Source organism: Pseudophryne corroboree, chromosome 6, assembly GCF_028390025.1.
Source record: "Pseudophryne corroboree isolate aPseCor3 chromosome 6, aPseCor3.hap2, whole genome shotgun sequence".
In the NCBI taxonomy this organism is placed as follows: domain Eukaryota; kingdom Metazoa; phylum Chordata; class Amphibia; order Anura; family Myobatrachidae; genus Pseudophryne; species Pseudophryne corroboree.
The window spans coordinates 425824299-425844145 of record NC_086449.1 but is presented as its reverse complement, the minus strand read 5'-3'; the positions used below and the strand labels follow the sequence as shown (position 1 = coordinate 425844145).

The window sequence follows — 19847 nt, the reverse complement described above, 5'->3', positions numbered from 1 at the left end:
ATCCTGATAAAAAGATACATGTTCCCAAAAGAATTCCAGTTGCATATCCGTTCCCCTCTGGGGACAGGGAAAGGTGGGAGTCAGTCCCCATGGTAGACAAAGCTTTATCGCGTCTATCCAAAAAGGTGGTGCTTCCGTCCCCTGACACGGCAGCCCTAAAGGATCCTGCGGATCGTAAGCAGGAAAATACCTTAAAATCCATTTATGTCACTACAGGGTCGCTACTCAGGCCTGCCGTTGCTTCGGCATGCGTGAGTAGCGCTATTGAAAAGTGGGCAGATAACTTGTCATCTGAGGTAGATACCCTAGACAGGGATAGTGTGCTTTTGACTTTGGTTCACATCAGGGACGCTGCAGAATATTTAAGAGAAGCTGTAAGGGTTATTGGCCTTTTGGGATCAAGGGCCAATGCCATGGCAGTCTCAGCAAGGAGAGCATTGGAATGGAATGCTGATGCTGACTCTAAGAAGGCGATGGAGTCTCTACTGTTTAACGGTAAGGTCTTGTTTGGTGACGGCCTCACTGACCTGGTGTCTACGGCCACCGCGGGTAAGTCTTCATTTTTACCTTATGTTCCTGCACAGCAGAAGAAATCGCCTCACTATCAGATGCAGTCCTTTCGGCCCAATAAATTCAAAAAAGGACGTGGGTCCTCCTTCCTTGCTGCGAGGGGGAGAGGAAGGGGAAAAAGGTCACAGGCTGTGGCAAGTTCCCAGGAGCAGAAGTCCTCTCCGGCTTCTACCAAATCCACTGCATGACGCTGGGGCTCCTTTGCGGGAGTCCGCACCAGTGGGGGCACGTCTCAAACTCTTCAGTCAGGTCTGGGTGCACTCGGACCTGGATCCATGAATAGTAGACATAGTAACCCAGGGGTACAAGTTAGAGTTTGAAGACGTGCCCCCTCACCGATTTTTCAAATCGGCCTTGGCAGCTTCTCTTCCAGAAAGGGAGATAGTAAGCGCTGCGATACTAAAATCAAGTGATTGTCACAGTACCCCTGTCTCAACAGGGGGAAGGTTTTTATTCAAGCCTGTTCGTGGTCCCGAAGCCGGTTGGCTCAGTCAGACCAATTCTAAACCTAAAATACTTCAATTTCTTTCTGAAAAAATTAAAGTTTAAGATGGAGTTTCTGCGAGCAGTGACCTCCAGTCTGGAGGAGGAGGATTTTATGGTGTCGGTCGACATAAAAGATGCCTACTTACGTGTCCCCATATATCCTCCACATAAGGCTTACCTGAGGTTTGCTGTGCAGGATTGTCATTAACAGTTTCAGACGTTGCCGTTTGGTCTGTCCACGGCTCCGAGGATTTTCACCAAAGTAATGGCGGAAATGATGGTTCTCCTGCGCAAGCAGGGAATCACAATTATCCCATACTTGGACGATCTCCTCATAAAGGCGAGGTCCAAGGAGCAATTGTTGAAGAATGTTGGCCTTTCACTGACGATTCTGCAACAACACGGTTGGCTCCTAAATTTGCCAAAATCACAGTTAGATCCAACGACATGGCTGTCGTTCCTGGGTATGATTCTGGATACAGAATTGCAGAGAGTTTTTCTTCCAGTGGAAAAAGCTGTGGAAATACAGAACATGGTAAAACAGATTCTGAAACCGGCAAAGGTGTCAGTTCTTCACTGCACTCGGTTGCTGGGGAAGATGGTGGCGGCCTACGAGGCCATTCCGTATGGCAGGTTCCATGCCAGGGTGTTTCAATGGAACCTGCTGGACCAGTGGACCGGGTCTCACCTGGATATGCACCGGAAAATAATTCTATCTCCCAGGACCAGAATTTCCCTTCTGTGGTGGCTGCACAGTTCTCACCTTCTGGAGGGACGCAGGTTCGGGATTCAGGATTGGATCCTAGTGACCACAGATGCATGCCTCCGAGGCTGGGGAGCAGTCACACAGGGAAGAAACTTTCAGGGCAAGTGGTCAAGCCAGGAAGCTTGTCTACATATAAACATTCTGGAAGTAAGAGTCATCTACAACGGCATACTGCAAGCAGAACATCTTCGAGGTCTGCCTGTCTTGATTCAGTCAGACAACGTGACAGCAGTGGCGTACATAACCCGCCAAGGCGGAACAAAAAGCAGAGCGGCGATGGCCGAGGCCACAAAGATTCTTCGCTGGGCGGAAAGACATGCCAGCGCTCTGTCAGCGGTCTTCATTCCAGGAGTGGACAACTGGGAAGCAGACTTCCTCAGCAGACACGATCTCCATCCAGGAGAGTGGGGTCTTCATCAAGAGGTCTTTGCAGAAGTGACAAGTCGTTGGGGAGTTCCTCAAGTGGACATGATGGCGTCCCGCCTCAACAAAAAACTTCAGAGATACTGTTCCAGGTCAAGGGACCCTCAAGCGATAGCGGTGGACGCTCTAGTGACACCGTGGGTATTTCAGTCGGTCTATGTGTTCCCTCCACTTCCACTCATTCCAAAGGTGATAAAAATTATAAGAAGAACAAGGGTTCAGGCGATCCTCATTTTTCCGGATTGGCCAAAAAGGGCCTGGTATCCAGATCTTCAGGAGTTGCTCATAGAAGATCCCTGGCCTCTTCCTCTTTGGGAGGACCTATTACAACAGGGGCCGTGCGTGTATCAGGACTTACCGCGGCTGCGTTCGACGGCGTGGCGGTTGAACGCCAAATCCTAGCCCGAAAGGGTATTCCCAGTTAAGTCATTCCTACACTTTTTCAGGCTAGAAAAGAAGTAACGGCAAAGCATTACCACCGTATTTGGAGAAAATATGTTTCTTGGTGTGAATCGAAGAAGGCTCCTACGGAAGAATTTCACCTGGGGCATTTTCTCCATTTCCTACAAGCAGGTGTGGATGCGGGCCTAAAGTTAGGCTCTATTAAAGTACAGATTTCGGCCTTGTCGATCTTTTTTCAAAAATAATTGGCCTCCCTTCCAGAAGTTCAGACCTTCATAAAAGGCGTGCTGCACATCCAACTTCCCTTTGTGCCCCCAGTGGCACCATGGGACCTTAATGTGGTGTTGCAATTCTTGCAATCACATTGGTTTGAACCTTTGCGCAAGGTTGAGTTAAAATTCCTTACTTGGAAAGTGGTCATGTTGTTGGCCTTGGCGTCTGCAAGTTGAGTGTCTGAGTTGGCGGCTTTGTCTCACAAAAGCCCCTATTTGATTTTCCATGCTGATAGAGCAGAGTTGAGAACTCGTCAGCAATTTCTGCCAAAAGTGGTTTCATAATTTCATGTGAACCAGCCAATTGTGGTGCCAGTGGCTACTGATGCCTTGGCGGAGTCAAAGTCTCTCGATGTGGTCAGAGCTTTGAAGATCTATGTCGCCAGAACGGCGCAGATTAGGAAAACAGAGGCTCTTTTTGTCCTGTGGGCTCCCAACAAGATTGGGACTCCTGCTTCTAAGCAGACTATTGCGCGCTGGATTTGTAATACGATTCTGCAGGCTCATTCTATGGCAGGATTGCCGTTACCGAAATCGGTGAAAGGCCATTCTACCAGAAAGGTGGGCTCATCCTGGGCGGCTGCCCGTGGAGTCTCGGCGTTACAACTTTGCCAAGCTGCTACTTGGTCGGGTTCAAACACCTTTGCAAAGTTTTACAGGTTTGATTCCCTGGCTGAGGAGGACCTCTTGTTTGGTCAATCGGTGCTGCAGAGTCATCCGCACTCTACCGCCCGTTCTAGAGCTTTGATATAAACCCTATGGTTCTTGAAGCATCCCCAGCATCCTCTCGGACATATGAGAAAATAGGATTTTAATACCTACCGGTAAATCCTTTTCTCTTAGTCCGTAGAGGATGCTGGGCGCCCGTCCCAGTGCGGACTGTATCTGCAGTTTGGTTATGGTTACGCTCATGTTGCGTTGAGTTCAGTCAGTCTGTGACTGTTGTTGGTCATGCCGTTACATGCGTTGTTGTTGAATGCCATGTTGTACGGCGTGTTAGTGGTGTGAGCTGGTATGTATCTCACCTTAGTTTAAAATAATTAAATAAATTATTTTCCTCGAAATGTCCGTCTCCCTGGGCACAGTTCCTATAACTGGAGTATGGAGGAGGGGCATAGAGGGAGGAGCCAGTTCACACCCATTCCAAGTCTTATAGTGTGCACATGTCTCCTGCGGATCCCGTCTATACCCCATGGTTCATGAAGCATCCCCAGCATCCTCTACGGACTAAGAGAAAAGGATTCACCGGTAGGTATTAAAATCCTATTTTTCCAGTGTTTGGGAGCAAATGGTCGATTGTCATTTGCTCTCATCCATTACCAGTTTTTCATTCCAACAATTGTATAGTGTGTACCTAGCTTTAGTCTTAAATAAAAGTGAAAAACAAAAACAAATACTAACTAATCAAAGTCTTACCCTTTCATATAAGTATAATATTAGTGGAAGTCCTTAATCAGGAACTAAAGCTTTCTCAAGTACTAAAAGGTCTCTTATCTTGCCTTAGCTTAAAAAATACATTTAATAATAAAAAATTAAAAAAACTTGTACTGTAACAATAGTAAAATACACAAACACTTTTAATCTTATGTCTGGAGTTGGTCTGTTTGAAAAATGTATAAACTAGATACTTTTTAGGATGCATTTGCAAGTTATTCCTTGTATTTTGCAAGAGGGCTTGAGGCCTGTAAATGTGGTCTGTCCACTTGCCCTCTAATTTCTTGAAAACGTAAAGAAGAAATATGTAAAAAAAAATATCACCAACTTTAATAGTGTTAATAATAAATAGTTCATTATTATTCTTTAGAGGGTTCAGTATATTGGGTCAGCATTTCTAATGTCAACGTGAAAATTTTAAAATGGTCATTATTTTAACATTTGACGTGTCTGTTTCAGGAAGCAATAACTCGGGATCCCGAAAGGCTGCAATCGCATCATGATTGACAGGCGACGGGAGTTCGGGGGGTGGCGATGCGGCATTGGGGGTGTGTGTCTCGGGGAATGCAGGTGTGTCATGGCCATTTTCGGGGCTGGACAATGATGTTGCCTGCGTTTTCTGAGGTCAGAAACATGGCGGCAGTACTCCTGCGTACGCAGCAACGCTGTGTAGACAGAGGTCAACCTACATTATTTTTTAACATACCATATAAGTGCAAGAAGAAAACCATAATGAAGAATTGTAGACCTAAGGAGGTCTAGAGAGGGAGATAGTCTTGTTGTGGAAGAAAAATGTTTGACAAATTATCTTAATATTTTTGCAAAGTATTTATAGCAGAAAGGAGTGGCCCACATTTAAGTAGCAAGATCACTGAAAAAAGTAGAAGACCTTTTACAAAAGAGAAGATGTTAACAGAGCTCTTAAAACTGAAAGAGGATAAGACAGTGTGGACTGACAGATATACCGAAAGATACTATTAACGGGGTGTTGATACCACCATAATAGAATTGCTAAAAGAGTCACTTTGAACCGGAGTAGTTCAAGAAGACTGAAAAAGAGCAAATGTAGCCCCTTTTCAAAAAATGTAATTAATGATGAGGCTGGCAACTACAATACAGTGACACTGACATCAGTAGTGGGGATGACAGCTGTAGGATGGACTCACTTGGGGGAAGATCATGTCAAACAAATCTGAATGACTCTTTTGACTGGAGTCTACAATATTGACCAAGTTAGATTTGTGTATGTAGAATATCTAGAGTTTCATAAGGCATTAGACATTGTACTGCACTAAAGACTGCTAAATGATTTAGGTATTTGGGAATTGAATACAATTTTGTTTAAAAGGTAGAGTTGTGGTAAATGAAGTGCGAAGTAGAAGAGGAAGATTAGCTATTAAGTATAATCCAGGGATTTATGTTTGGGTCAAAGCTCTTCATCTTTATTGTTGACATTATTAAGGCTAAAATGCTTTTTTTTACAAATGACACAAATATATGAAAAATGTAGGCACACCCAGTATATAAACACAATAATTGTTGCTCTTGGTAGTCTGAATAAATAGTCAAGACGGAGTGTGCAAATGTAATTAATGTCAACATAAGGCAAGAATCCACATGCTGTATACGTCATTAGTGGCACTAAAATAGCACATATAGAGATGGAAAGGGGCATAAGATGGTATAGCGTAAGCCAGTGATTCCCAAACTTTCTTAAATTACAGCACCCTACAGTATCATCAAGTTTTCATGGCACCCTTAGGCCAAAATTTCTCATTGAGAAATTCAGCAAAACGGAAAACATTGAGTGAACAGAGCTTAAGTGTCACCGTTAGGTCCAGTTATGTAGTGGTGCACAGTGCTGTGATTCTGTTTGTACACATATGTTATGATTGGCAGCCATCAGCTCTGGTTTTGACCAAGAATAATTTGATTTGGTCCTTGACCACCAACCCGTGGCACCCCGACAAGTGCCTCAAGATACCACACCCAGCTTGGGAACTACTGGTCTAAACTAAGTTAACATTATAACAAAGAAATGGGAAGGCCAGTCAGATGCTAGCCATATGGAGAGTAAGTCTAGTAGTATTTGAAAGATAGTAGTGATGCCAGTTTATAAGTTATTGAGACTTTACCTATTATACATTTACCTTTTTTTTTGGACACCATATTCCAAAATTACAGATTCCAAAATTACAGATTGTGCAAAGATTGTGGGTTCTTTGTACACAATTAAGCATTCTTCCAAGGAAGAGAACTAGTAGAGAAAGTAGACATTATAATAGGTTTAGGCTAAATAGGGCAGTGTAAGGGTAGTGGATTGGTAGAATAGCCTCCCAAAAGAGGTGGTAAAGCATAATATAGTAGGATATTTAAACATGTGCAATAAATGTAAGGCTATCCTAAATGGGAAGAAAAAAAAACTAATTGAGTTTAGTTATCAGGCAAAAAATAAAAATAAAATAGTTTACAGACCCTTCAGCTCCTCATTCCCAATAGTGGTAATGGATACCCTGATGTTAACCTTTTCTACTATGCAACGCACTTAAGACCGGTTCTTAGTAGAGGCTAATGTTCCTTCAGTGTCTTCCATTGTGTGAATAGCTCCCTCACACAGGCCCGACCCTGCGTGGACACACCCAGTCATTGCTTTTACTTGCTTGATTTGAGATCTCCATCACTCCTCTGTAGTCTGAGGGTAGAGTTAGGGTTGTTTCTGATCTTTTCAAGTTGGGTTGCTGCACCTCTCTGGGTTCTTTGCAGAGTAAATATAATTTGCCTACTGTTAACTGTTTCACATATACAGATCTGCCACTTTTATGACTCTCTCCCCTTAGTTCGATCACTAGACCATTAACCATGATCAAGTCCATCTGCATAACTCAGCTTCTCCTTAAGGGAATCATCTCTGCCCTTTATAACTATCTGCTTCATGTCAAACTCCCAGCCACCCCGAGCCATGAGCTTCAATAGCAAAAGGACCTGGCCATGACGAAGAGTCATGGTCCATGATACGCAATAGGGTCTCTAAAGCTTCTATTTCTTCCTCAATCAAGGTAAATGTTTAGAAGGTCTATTATAGATGGTACCTGGTACCTGTTCATTTATGCAAAATGTACAGCTCTGCCTCAGATCGCTGCTGGAGGGGATGTGGTGAGGAGGGCACCTACTTACATATCTGGTGGCCATGCCCTAAGATAACCCAATTTTGGGACGACATCTCCCATTTACTCTCAATGCACCAATAATTAAGTTGCCATGGTCTTTTCTTCTTGGCTGACCAATAGAAGGCCTCAATACATATGCTGATAAGCTTTCTCTACCTATTCTAAATGCCGCTCACTGTCTAATTGCTTGACAATGGAAATGTGTTGATCCTTCTCGGCAGCAGCTTATGAATATAATTTGGCATGTGGCAGTCTTGGAGAAAATATCTGCCTACCTTCACAGTGCCTTCCATATGTTCCTCATGATCTAATGTGACTGGTATATGTACAATAACACCACTCCTCACTGAGCTCTTCCCTCTGGCTTTTCAGACCTCTTGTTATGATGTAGACATTTCTCCTCTGTTACTATTGTTATGAGTCTTTTTTTGTACACCCTTCACCTTTTTCCCCTATTTCAGTATTACACACCCGGACTAGGCCTCTTCCTTTAATTTTTTCTAACTTTCTTTCCCCCCCCCTTATTCCCTCCTTCTATACTCTTGTTGTCCTTTTCCTTTCTCCCCTTGCTTCCTCTGCATTTCAATCGTGTGTTTTGGTGAAGTTTTTGTCTTTTTTATTTCCTGGCTATGTGTGTTCATTTCTAATAATTTGCTTTCACCCTGTTTTCATTTTTGCCTCAGCCTAGCTCCTTATAACCCATGTTTACACACGTTCATGTGTAGCCTTCAATGTGGTAAACTGTATATTACCGTTGATTTGTACATCCATGCACACATCCCTGCATTTTCTTTATGTGTGAAACTGTAAATAAGAACGTTTAAAAAACAATCAAAAATGGGCAACTTGGTGGGCCAAATTGCTCTTGTATGCCATCAAATTCATTGTTTAGTTCTCAATAAATATACTGTTTATGGCATGCTGTGTTGTGCGATTTATATTTGTATCTGATCTCATATGAGATGTATAAATATAAATGCAATTTGTCTCACTTAAATGTAAGAATAAAATTGTAATTTGTACCCTTTTATTCCATTGGAAATAAATAGGTAATAACTTTAATTGTAACATGTTTGTTATTCTGAGTCCCATTCATATGCAAATATAATTATGTAAACGTTTGCTATAAATAAACTGCAAATTCATGTCCCATGGTGAATCCTTTCTTTTACCAGGTGGGAAATTCTCGGAGCTGTCATTGGTACAGAGTGTGGAACAATAGAATCAGGCTCGTCTCTTGTATTTCTGAAAGATGGAGAGAGAAAAGTATGTACTCCATACATGGATACCACAGGATATGGGAACCTACGCTTTTATTTCAGCATGGGTAAGTTGGGAAAAGTTTTCGATTCTCTATTTTGTTACATTAAAATTTAAAATGTTAAAAATATTTTGCTTGCATCAGATGATCCTCACAGCTAGGATTATTTGTCTGCCTTGCTTATTGTTCATTCCATTTTCAGAATGAGAGATTTTGCACCAAAGCATAAGACAAAGCATGTTCATACTCTACATACAGCAGGTAGTGGCCAAATTCGACAGGACACAAAATACAGTTTGTGTGCATTCTGTGACAGTGTGGCCCTCATGCACGTGATAGGAGTGGCACAACTTCAGGGTGGCTAGACTGGCAAATGTCCCACAAGGTGAAGGGGACATTCCCCAAAATTAGATATAATGGCCTCAGGAATTAGCAGTGCTGTGTGTTTTACAGTCTCAGCTGCACTCGGGATGCAACAGCACTCAGCTTCTTCTTCCTGTATAAGCCCGCCCCCAGACTCCTGTGTATCTAGCCAATGGGAGTACTGCATCCCGGGTGCTGCGGCAGTTGTGAAACAGTGCTGCCAAATCCAATGCTCAGGCAGCCGTCACACATATTACATGTAACATTAAAGGTATGTTTATATGATTTAACCGTCCCACCCATGCTTTGTGTGGTCTGTGCTGTAGACCAGGGGCAGCAGCCACCACTGATAATAACTAGCAGCTGGGTAATTGGAGCCAATACACAAAGCTTTGACACTATCTTGCTGCACCGCCTCATGTATTTCTAATATGCATGATATAGAAATTACGGGGATATAATAAAACATGTAGACCTAAGGGTTTATAGAAATTAAAAAGAGAGTTTACCAGGGGCCTCCAATCCTCTAGTTTATAGTACCATAAAGGAAGTATTTCATTATCACATGTCTGTGGTGGTAACATGGTGCTATTGTGCTACACTATACATCAACTGTTGTTTAGAACACTCTAGACAAATAGTGTGTTGTCAAGTGGGTACCATTACATAGTTAGTAGGTTTTAATGCATATAAATATAGAATATAGAGCAGATATACCTATATAGGGTACAAGACTGGTTCTGTGTAGCAGCTGTCTTTGTCAGGAGGTACAAATCAGTACATGACTGAAGTAAACAAAAAGAAAAAAGTGGGGACTGCGCTAAACTCAAACCTGATACAATTAACCAAATATGTAAAGTTAATATAACAATTTAGGTGGTCATTCCGAGTTGTTCGCTCGTTGCCGTTTTTCGCAACGCAGCGATTGGGTGGAAAATGCGCATGCGCTTAGTAATTTAACACAAAACTTTGGAGATTTACAGAAGCTCGAGCGACATTTTTTCAACGCTCGAGCTTTTAACGGAACCGAACCCATGACCTCAGTACTGTGAGGCAGTAATGCTAACCATTACACCATCCGTGCTGCCCATACTTCCTGCTTTGCCTCATTACCGAGGCGAAGCAGGAAGGGACAGCGACAAGATGTATTCATATCAGCAAGTGAAGCTGCTGCCCACAGGAGCTACCACAACTCTTTCGCAATTGCATACACATATACAGCCTATGGGTGTCATTTAGACCCCGCAGCTAATGCGGCCCATAGCGCAGTTTGCCGGTAAAGGCGGTGGCTGTACAGCGGCTACGTGGGCATACACATTGCAGTTGCATCCCCGATGGATGCGACCGCAATGTGATTAACAGCGGCGGGTGTTTTCGGGGCGGGATTGCTTTTCTGGTGGCTGCATGACATCACATGTAGCTGCTCTGATAAAAAACATGGCCACTGACCATTTGGCAGTGCAGCCAGGGGTCAACCCTAGATCCAATGCGTTCGCAATTAGATTGCGGACGTATCAGGATGTGGCCTCACACATGCTGGGCGGCCCTCAGCATGTGCAGGGATGAATGCAGATCTGGCTTCGTATAACCCATATACGCAAGAACAAGGAACATCGGGTTGAAGGGTAGACCTATGGCTACGCAGACTGGACACAGCAGTAGTCAAGCAGGTACCTTGTTTTTGTACGTTAGGGCTCACATCTGATGTCAGATACACGCCATGGCACACGTGCGTTTTAACAGCCACTTGCCTGCTAACACCATGTTAACATCCCGAAACGGTCACTTCCTGTCAAACACTTTGCTTGACATCGGCTTTGCATACTTCTCTGAATCAGACCCTTACTGTGTTAATACATATTACCTGATTTGAGTCTGTCCCAGGAAACTGGGAAATTCTGTTACAGAATAAATATACTGTACTGTAACATATATTATAATATCTAACGAAAAAGTTGCTCAGTCTGCACAAGCATGATCAACTCTACTTTATTGTAGACATGTAATCATTTCTAAATCCCTGGCATTATGTTTCATGTGCATAAGTGTCAGTGAGTGATAATTTCATGCCTCTGTTTTTTCAATTGTTTAGGTCCGGTTGTAACAGCGCCTATCGGAGCATAATACAGATTTTCGGTACTTTACACATGCGCAGGGCCAATTCTGTGCGTATGCAAATGGATCCATTGACATAGGACACAGAGCAGCAACAGACTGTCAGTGATTGACAGTATGCTGCCATCTGTGGGGCGGGGGGCTGCGATAGCCTCCATTTGTGAAAATGGAGGCATGTTGCCGCCGTTTAGGGGGTGGGAAGAGGTCAGTGCTCTCGGTCGTAGGACTCTGGCCTCTGTGACAGGCGTCTTGCATGGCAACATAGTTGCCATAAGCTACCTGATGGTGGGAAAGAGATCCGATGCTGCATACTAGAATGCAGCTCGGATCACTGCTGCAGCAGGGGGTGTCTGCTTGTAATAGATGCCTCCTGCTGCATCACCATACAGCGCTATCCCTGTTGCTTCCAAATGATAGCAACTCCAAGTACATCTGAATGACCCCCATAGTACCTGCTTCTGCATTCCTCCTGTTTAAGGCATCTGCTCTCAGCTTCTTGCCTGAACAAGGTATTAGTAGCTTTGAATAAGTTTCGAGGACTCATTTTTCCTGTATTTATGCAGTTCCTTCTACTCAGCCACCCTGTTTTCTCCAACCCAGTGGCAAACGCAGGATTTCTAGAGGGGGGTTTCCAAATGTAATCCACAGTCTACAACTCTGCAGAACATGGAATACAGTATTAATATGTAACACTATAGATGGTCTATAGTATAGACTGTATCAAATATTTAAATAATATAAATAAGATAAGCGGTCATGAAAAATAATAAATAAATATGCCAACACAATAGAACCAGTACTACACTTTCTAAGCACACATTCTTCCACCTCATGATAAGGCTCCTGACTCTTCTTCCTGGTAGCTACTCTCTGGTCCAGTGCACTGATTGAGTGCTCAGATCCACACACAGCAAACTTGGTAGAAGAAGCTGCTACCACTGGGCATGTGTAGCAGCTCTGCTCTGTCTCTTAACTTGCATGATGTGGCAGCAGCTCTAGTAATCGTATTATATACCGTTGCTATTGTCAAAATTTGAGCCAATTGCCGAGGGGGGTTCCGGGCAACCAGAAATCCCCCCTGCGTTTGCCTGTGCAACCCTTGACCTTGGTTGTTAGTATGCACGGTAGCTATTCTGCTGTGGTAGATGCTAGAACTAAGTTGGAGAAAGGACCTCTGACGTCAGGGGAGGATCAAGGCCTGTGGAATAGTACTTTCACTAACCACGCTACCAACTACTCCCTTTAGTAACCTGGTGGCGAGTGGAGCGAGCCACCAAACCCGAAGCATGGCAGGCAAAGCGAGCCCGTGAGGGTACATTTTGGGTACCTTGTTCAGGCCTTGCTCCTCCCCCTGGTGATGTCAGGGGTCCTTTCTCCAACTTGCTTTTAGCCATAACCATTCTGCTGTCTGAATCTACTTCCTGAATCTTCAGACAGGAGACAGTTCCTAGGTCCAAGTTAGTTACTTTAGTCCCTACCTGTGCCTGATGGGTACTACTCCTGTCTGATAGGAGCAACATTACATATACCATTTAAGTCTGTACATGGGGAATAATTTTTACAAAATAATCTAAACACTGTTTCTTACCATCTGCCCTGACGTTAGTGCCTGTTTTATTATATGCATTTGTCCGCTGTATTTGACATTGCTTATGTAACTTCTTGTTTTTGTGTTGGTCATTTTCTACTACACTGGTCAGCAATTACAATCTACACCTGGTGTCAGTGGACTACTAGGGAACTGTAGCTTAGTGTATTGAGCATGCTCTGTAACTGTCACAAGGACTTAAATACAGTATGTCATTCTTCTGAAGTAAAGGCAGTTTCTGTCTGGTGCATGCATATTTAGTTATGTGTATCATGGAATAATGTTGTCGTTTATTATCAGAGGGTGAGTCAGAGTAAATGGAGTAAAGATCAAATCAAGACTAGTGAAGGTAGAAATGGAATAGTAGGAGTATCAACATGGTATCGCAGTTACTATCCACAATAATCAGGCAAGGCAAGTAAGCTGCTGGGGTTAAATAGCAAAGTGATTTCTCTGATTGGTCACAGATCAGGTATCTGTAAACTAGTCACTGAGTGTCACAATCTGTACTGTCTACAGTCCAACTGGTGGACTGTTCTACTGAGTGTTTTCCTTCAGTTAGTTTCAAAACTCACCAGAGATGCTGCTCTTTTCAGTTTGTGTTGGTCTTTTTAAGTTTAAAGCATTCAGAGTCATCCAAAAGATGAATTCACTTGAACATTGTTCATCCCTGGTGGTCCAATTTGGGTAGTTACTTTAGTATGTCTAAAATAGCACTTCCTGAAATATAGCTCCAGCTGGGTCTAACCTATCACAGGCACACTAAACTAATACTAATCTATGAGCTGTTCATTAGCCTTCTTTAAAATGTGTGATAACTTTAGCCTTCTTTAAAATGTGTGATAACTTTTCAGCCTGTACATCAATCCCTAATGGATTATGATAAAGAAAAGGTGCGATCACTTATATAAAAAACCTGCAAATTATCGGTTGGTGTAATAGAACTACTAGTACAAGGGCTGCAACGTTCTTAGCTAATTTACACAATTTAGTAGAAGCCCCTGTGAGGAAAGGTTCTTGGGGCCCGATTCAGTCCTGATTGCTACTGAGCGTTATCACACAGCGAGCGATTATCGAACTATTGTGCTTGCATATGCATGCGCGTCGCCAAACAACAACAGGATGGTGTGAAAATTTCGAATGCACGGGCGTTCGCAAGGTAATTAAAGTTTGTGGGTGGTAAATGGCAGTTTTCTGGGAGTGTCAGGAAAAACGCAGGCGTTCCCAAGTGCTTTCTGGGCGGGTGTGTGACATCAGCTCTGGACCCAAACAGCCTGATTCCTTCGCATCACACTGGAGGATTAAGTATTGAGCTACGCACACACTGCACACACTGACCTGAATGGGGAAAACATTTGATGGTGAGTGTGATGCGAACAGTCTTGCAGCTGTGCGCAGACTGAGGGGAATTTTCGCACAGTGTACACATGCAGTCACACACTTGCATGGGGCGGATTTTCACTCCCCCCTGGGTGGTGACTATCTGATCGCAGGACAGTGTAATTTGCAGCACAGTGATCAGGACTGAATCGGGCCCTCTATCGGAACAATACATAGTTTAGTACCGCTCCATTTTAATGTGACAGAAACACTTTAAGAAGGCTAATTTCCTCCTTCTCAAGTTATCAATTAAACAAGTTAACCATCATTTACAGTTTGCAGTAAATACAGACCATTCATGCTTCTTTTTGTGGACATGTGTGCCTACTAGTACATTTCCAGGTGCATGGCTGCTTAATGATCCTTGAAATTGCTGACAGTAAATCAATCAGGAGCTAAATTCCCAGGATTTACAGATATCTGAAAAAAAAAGCACGGGTGTAAAGACTGAAACATGAAATACCTCACAATAGATCTGTAGGTCAAGTTTGGGTGACAATTCATAATAATAATAATAATAATAATAATTTCTAAATTAATAAAGGGTATAATGGTGGAAAGTTAAAGAGGAATGCTCCTTTAAGCTCTGAAGACATTTCTAAAGGCCCATTCACACTAGGTGATTTTGCGCCTAAAGTAGCACACTTTTGGTGTATTGCACTACATTGAGCTTAAAATCGCCTAGTGTGTATGGCCGGGTGATGAGCGCTGATGCACGCACCCGCATCATCGTCGGAACGTCGGCCTGTTTTACCGTCTCCTACTGTTGAAAGTGGTTCACCCCGCGAAAATTGCTGGGCCATGTGAAAATCGCTCATTGTGTACGCACTGTGCAATTTTCCAGCCAGCGATTTCTCTCTGCATACAAACCGGGCAAAACTCAGTGTGTATGCACCTTGAGTGTACTGCCATATTACATAGAAACATAGAATTTGACGGCAGATAAAAACCACTTGGCCCATCTAGTCTGCCCCTTTTTATCCTTTAGGCAATCTCAACCCTTTTTGAACCTTAATTCTTTGTAAGGATATTCATATGCCTATCCCAAGCATGTTTAAATTGCTCTACAGTCTTAGCCTCCTACCACCTCTGATGAGAGGCTATTCCACTTGTCCACTATCCTTTTCTGTGAAGTAATTTTTCCTTAAATTTCCCCTGAACCTCCCCCCTCCAGTCTCAGTGTATGTCCTCGAGTTCTAATACTTCTCTTCCTTTGAAGAATGTTTCCCTCCTGAATTTTGTTAAGAACCTTGATATATTTGAAAGTTTATATCCCTTCTGTCCTCTTTCCCTTCTGTCCTCCAAACCATACATGTTAAGATCTTTTAGCCTTTCCAGGTAAGTTTTGTGATGAAGGCCGTGCACAATTTTAGTTGCCCTTCTTTGTACACTCTCTAATGTATTTATATACTTCCGGAGATATGGTCTCCAGAACTGGACACAGTATTCCAGATGGGGCCGTACCAAGGACCTATACAGTGGCATTATCACTTTCTCTGACATCCTAAGTGGATGCTGGGACTCCGTAAGGACCACAGGGGGATAGCGGCTCCGCAGGAGACCAGGCACAACTAAAGAAAGCTTTAGGACTACCTGGTGTGCACTGGCTCCTCCCTCTATGACCCTCCTCCAGACCTCAGTTAGAATCTTGTGCCCGGCTGAGCTGGTTGCACACTAGGGGCTCTCCTGAGCTCCTAGAAAAGAAAGTATAATTTTAGGTTTTTTTTTAATTTTCAGTGAGATCTGCTGGCAACAGACTCACTGCTACGAGGGACTAAGGGGAGAAGAAGCGAACCTACCTGCTTGCAGCTAGCTTGGGCTTCTTAGGCTACTGGACACCATTAGCTCCAGAGGGATCGAACACAGGGCCCGACCTCGATCGTCCGGTCCCGGAGCCGCGCCGCCGTCCCCCTTACAGAGCCAGAAACAAGAAGATGGTCCTGGAAATCGGCGGCAGAAGACTTGTCTTCAACAAGGTAGCGCACAGCACTGCAGCCGTGCGCCATTGCTCCTCATGCACACCTCACACTCCGGTCACTGATGGGTGCAGGGCGCTGGGGGGGGGCGCCCTGAGCAGCAATATTAAACACCTTGCTGGCATAAAAATCACATAATATAGTCCTAGAGGCTATATATGTGAAAAATACCCCTGCCAGATATATATAAAAAAGCGGGAGAAGTCCGCCGGAAAAGGGGCGGAGCTATCTCCCTCAGCACACTGGCGCCATTTTTACCTCACAGCTCCGCTGGAAGGATCGCTCCCAGGCTCTCCCCTGCAGTTTCAAGACTACAAAGGGTAAAAAAGAGAGGGGGGGCACTAAATTTAGGCGCAGTAGTATACATATAAGCAGCTATAAGGGAAAATCACTCAGTTATAGTGTTAATCCCTGTGTATATATAGCGCTCTGGTGTGTGCTGGCATACTCTCTCTCTGTCTGTCTCCCCAAAGGACTTTGTGGGGTCCTGTCCTCAGTCAGAGCATTCCCTGTGTGTGTGCGGTGTGTCGGTACGGCTGTCTCGACATGTTTGATGAGGAGGCTTATGTGGAGGCGGAGCAGATGCCGATAAATGTGATGTCACCCCCTGCGGGGCCGACACCTGAGTGGATGGACTTGTGGAAGGAATTTACGTGAAAGTGTCAACTCCTTACATAAAAGGTTTGACGACATAGCAGATGTGGGACAGCCGGCTTCTCAGCTCGTGCCTGCCCAGCTGTCTCAGAAGCCATCAGGGGCTCTAAAACGCCCGCTACCTCAGATGGCAGACACAGATGTCGACACGGATACTGAATCCAGTGTCGATGACGATGAGACTAATGTAACTTCCAATAGGGCCACACGTTACATGATTGAGGCAATGAAAAATGTGTTGCACATTTCTGATGTTACCCCAGGTACCACAATAAAGGGTATTATGTTTGGGGAGAAAAAACTACCAGTGGTTTTTCCCCCATCTGAGGAATTAAATGAAGTGTGTGAAGAAGCGTGGGCTTCCCCCGATAAGAAACTGGTAATTTCTAAAAGGTTACTAATGACGTACCCTTTCCCGCCAGAGGATAGGTCACATTGGGAAACATCCCCTAGGGTGGATAAAGCGCTCACACGCCTGTCAAAGAAGGTGGAACTACCGTCTCCGGATACGGCCGCCCTAAAGGAGCCTGCTGATAGAAAGCAGGAGGCTATCCTGAAGTCTGTATATACTCACACAGGTATTATACTGAGACCAGCTATTGCTTCAGCATGGATGTGCAGTGCTGCAGCTGCGTGGTCAGATTCCCTGTCGGAAAATATTGATACCCTAGACAGGGACACTATATTGTTAACCATAGAGCATATTAAAGACGCAGTCTTATACATGAGAGATGCACAGACTGATATTTGCCGGCTGGCATCTAAAATAAGTGCAATGTCCATTTCTGCCAGGAGAGGATTATGGACTCGGCAGTGGACGGGTGATGCAGATTCTAAAAGGCACATGGAAGTTTTGCCTTATAAGGGTGAGGAGTTGTTCGGGGATGGTCTCTCGGACCTCGTTTCCACAGCAACAGCTGGGAAGTCAGCATTTTTACCCCATGTTCCCTCACAGCCAAAGAAAGCACCGTATTATCAGGTACAGTCCTTTCGGCCCCAGAAAGGCAAGCGGGTTAAAGGCGCGTCATTTCTGCCCAGAGGCAGAGGTAGAGGGAAAAAGCTGCAGCATACAGCCAGTTCCCAGGAACAAAAGTCCTCCCCCACTTCCTCCAAGTCCACCGCATGACGCTGGGGCTCCACAGGCGGAGCCAGGTACGGTGGGGGCCCGTCTCAAAAACTTCAGCAATCAGTGGGCTCGCTCACGGGTGGATCCCTGGATCTTTCAAGTAGTATCTCAGGGGTACAAGCTGGAATTCGAGACGTTTCCCCCCCGCCGTTTCCTCAAATCTGCCTTGCCAACAACTCCCTCAGGCAGGGAGGCAGTGCTAGAGGCAATTCACAAGCTGTATTCCCAGCAGGTGATAGTCAAGGTGCCCCTCCTTCAACAAGGACGGGGTTACTATTCCACAATGTTTGTGGTACCGAAACCGGACGGTTCGGTGAGACCCATTTTAAATTTGAAATCCTTGAACACATATATAAAAAAATTCAAGTTCAAGATGGAATCGCTCAGGGCGGTTATTTCAAGCCTGGAGGAGGGGGATTACATGGTATCACTGGACATCAAGGATGCTTACCTGCATGTCCCCATTTACCATCATCACCAGGAGTACCTCAGATTTGTGGTACAGGATTGTCATTACCAATTCCAGACGTTGCCGTTTGGTCTGTCCACGGCACCGAGGGTATTTACCAAGGTAATGGCCGAAATGATGATACTCCTTCGAAAAAAGGGAGTTTTAATTATCCCGTACTTGGACGATCTCCTGATAAAGGCGAGGTCCAGGGAGCAGTTGTTGTTCGGGGTAGCACTGTCTCGGGAGGTGCTACAACAGCACGGTTGGATTCTAAATATTCCAAAGTCACAGCTGGTCCCTACGACACGCCTACTGTTCCTGGGGATGGTTCTGGACACAGAACAGAAAAAAGTGTTTCTCCCAGAGGAGAAAGCCAAGGAGCTGTCATCTCTAGTCAGAGGCCTCCTGAAACCAAAACAGGTGTCGGTGCATCACTGCACGCGAGTCCTGGGAAAAATGGTAGCTTCCTACGAAGCAATTCCATTCGGCAGGTTCCATGCAAGGACTTTTCAGTGGGACCTGTTGGACAAGTGGTCCGGATCGCATCTTCAGATGCATCGGCTGATAACCCTGTCTCCAAGGACCAGGGTGTCTCTGCTGTGGTGGCTGCAAAGTGCTCATCTTCAAGAGGGCCGCAGATTCGGCATACAGGACTGGGTCCTGGTGACCACGGATGCCAGCCTTCGAGGCTGGGGGGCAGTCACACAGGGAAGAAACTTCCAAGGACTATGGTCAAGTCAGGAGACTTCCCTACACATAAATATTCTGGAACTGAGGGCCATTTACAATGCCCTAAGTCAGGCAAAACCCCTGCTTCAAAACCAGCCGGTACTGATCCAGTCAGACAACATCACGGCAGTCGCCCATGTAAACCGACAGGGCGGCACAAGAAGCAGGACGGCGATGGCAGAAGCCACAAGGATTCTCCGATGGGCGGAAAATCACGTGTTAGCACTGTCAGCAGTGTTCATTCTGGGAGTGGACAACTGGGAAGCAGACTTCCTCAGCAGGCACGACCTCCACCCGGGAGAGTGGGGACTTCATCCAGAAGTCTTCCAACTGATTGTAAACCGTTGGGAAAGGCCACAGGTGGACATGATGGCATCCCACCTAAACAAAAAGCTAGAAAGATATTGTGCCAGGTCAAGAGACGCTCAGGCGATAGCTGTGGACGCTCTAGTGACACCGTGGGTGTACCGGTCGGTTTATGTGTTCCCTCCTCTTCCTCTCATACCCAAGGTACTGAGGATAATAAGGAGAAGAGGAGTAAGAACTATACTCATTGTTCCGGATTGGCCAAGAAGAGCTTGGTACCCGGAACTTCAAGAAATGATCTCAGAGGACCCATAGCCTCTGCCGCTCAGACAGGACCTGCTGCAGCAGGGGCCCTGTCTGTTCCAAGACTTACCGCGG

General features: G+C 44.8%; 1 protein-coding gene across 4 annotated transcripts in view; it reads left to right on the top strand.

Moving 5' to 3' along the window:
- Positions 1-19847, top strand: part of RELN (reelin) — an 856893-nt gene that overhangs the window by 467574 nt on the left and 369472 nt on the right. For all 4 annotated transcript variants that reach the window (XM_063927014.1, XM_063927013.1, XM_063927012.1 and 1 more), the window contains exon 12: positions 8696-8847. In XM_063927014.1, coding sequence (XP_063783084.1) covers positions 8696-8847 — 152 coding nt within the window. The remainder of the gene's footprint in view (positions 1-8695; positions 8848-19847) is intronic.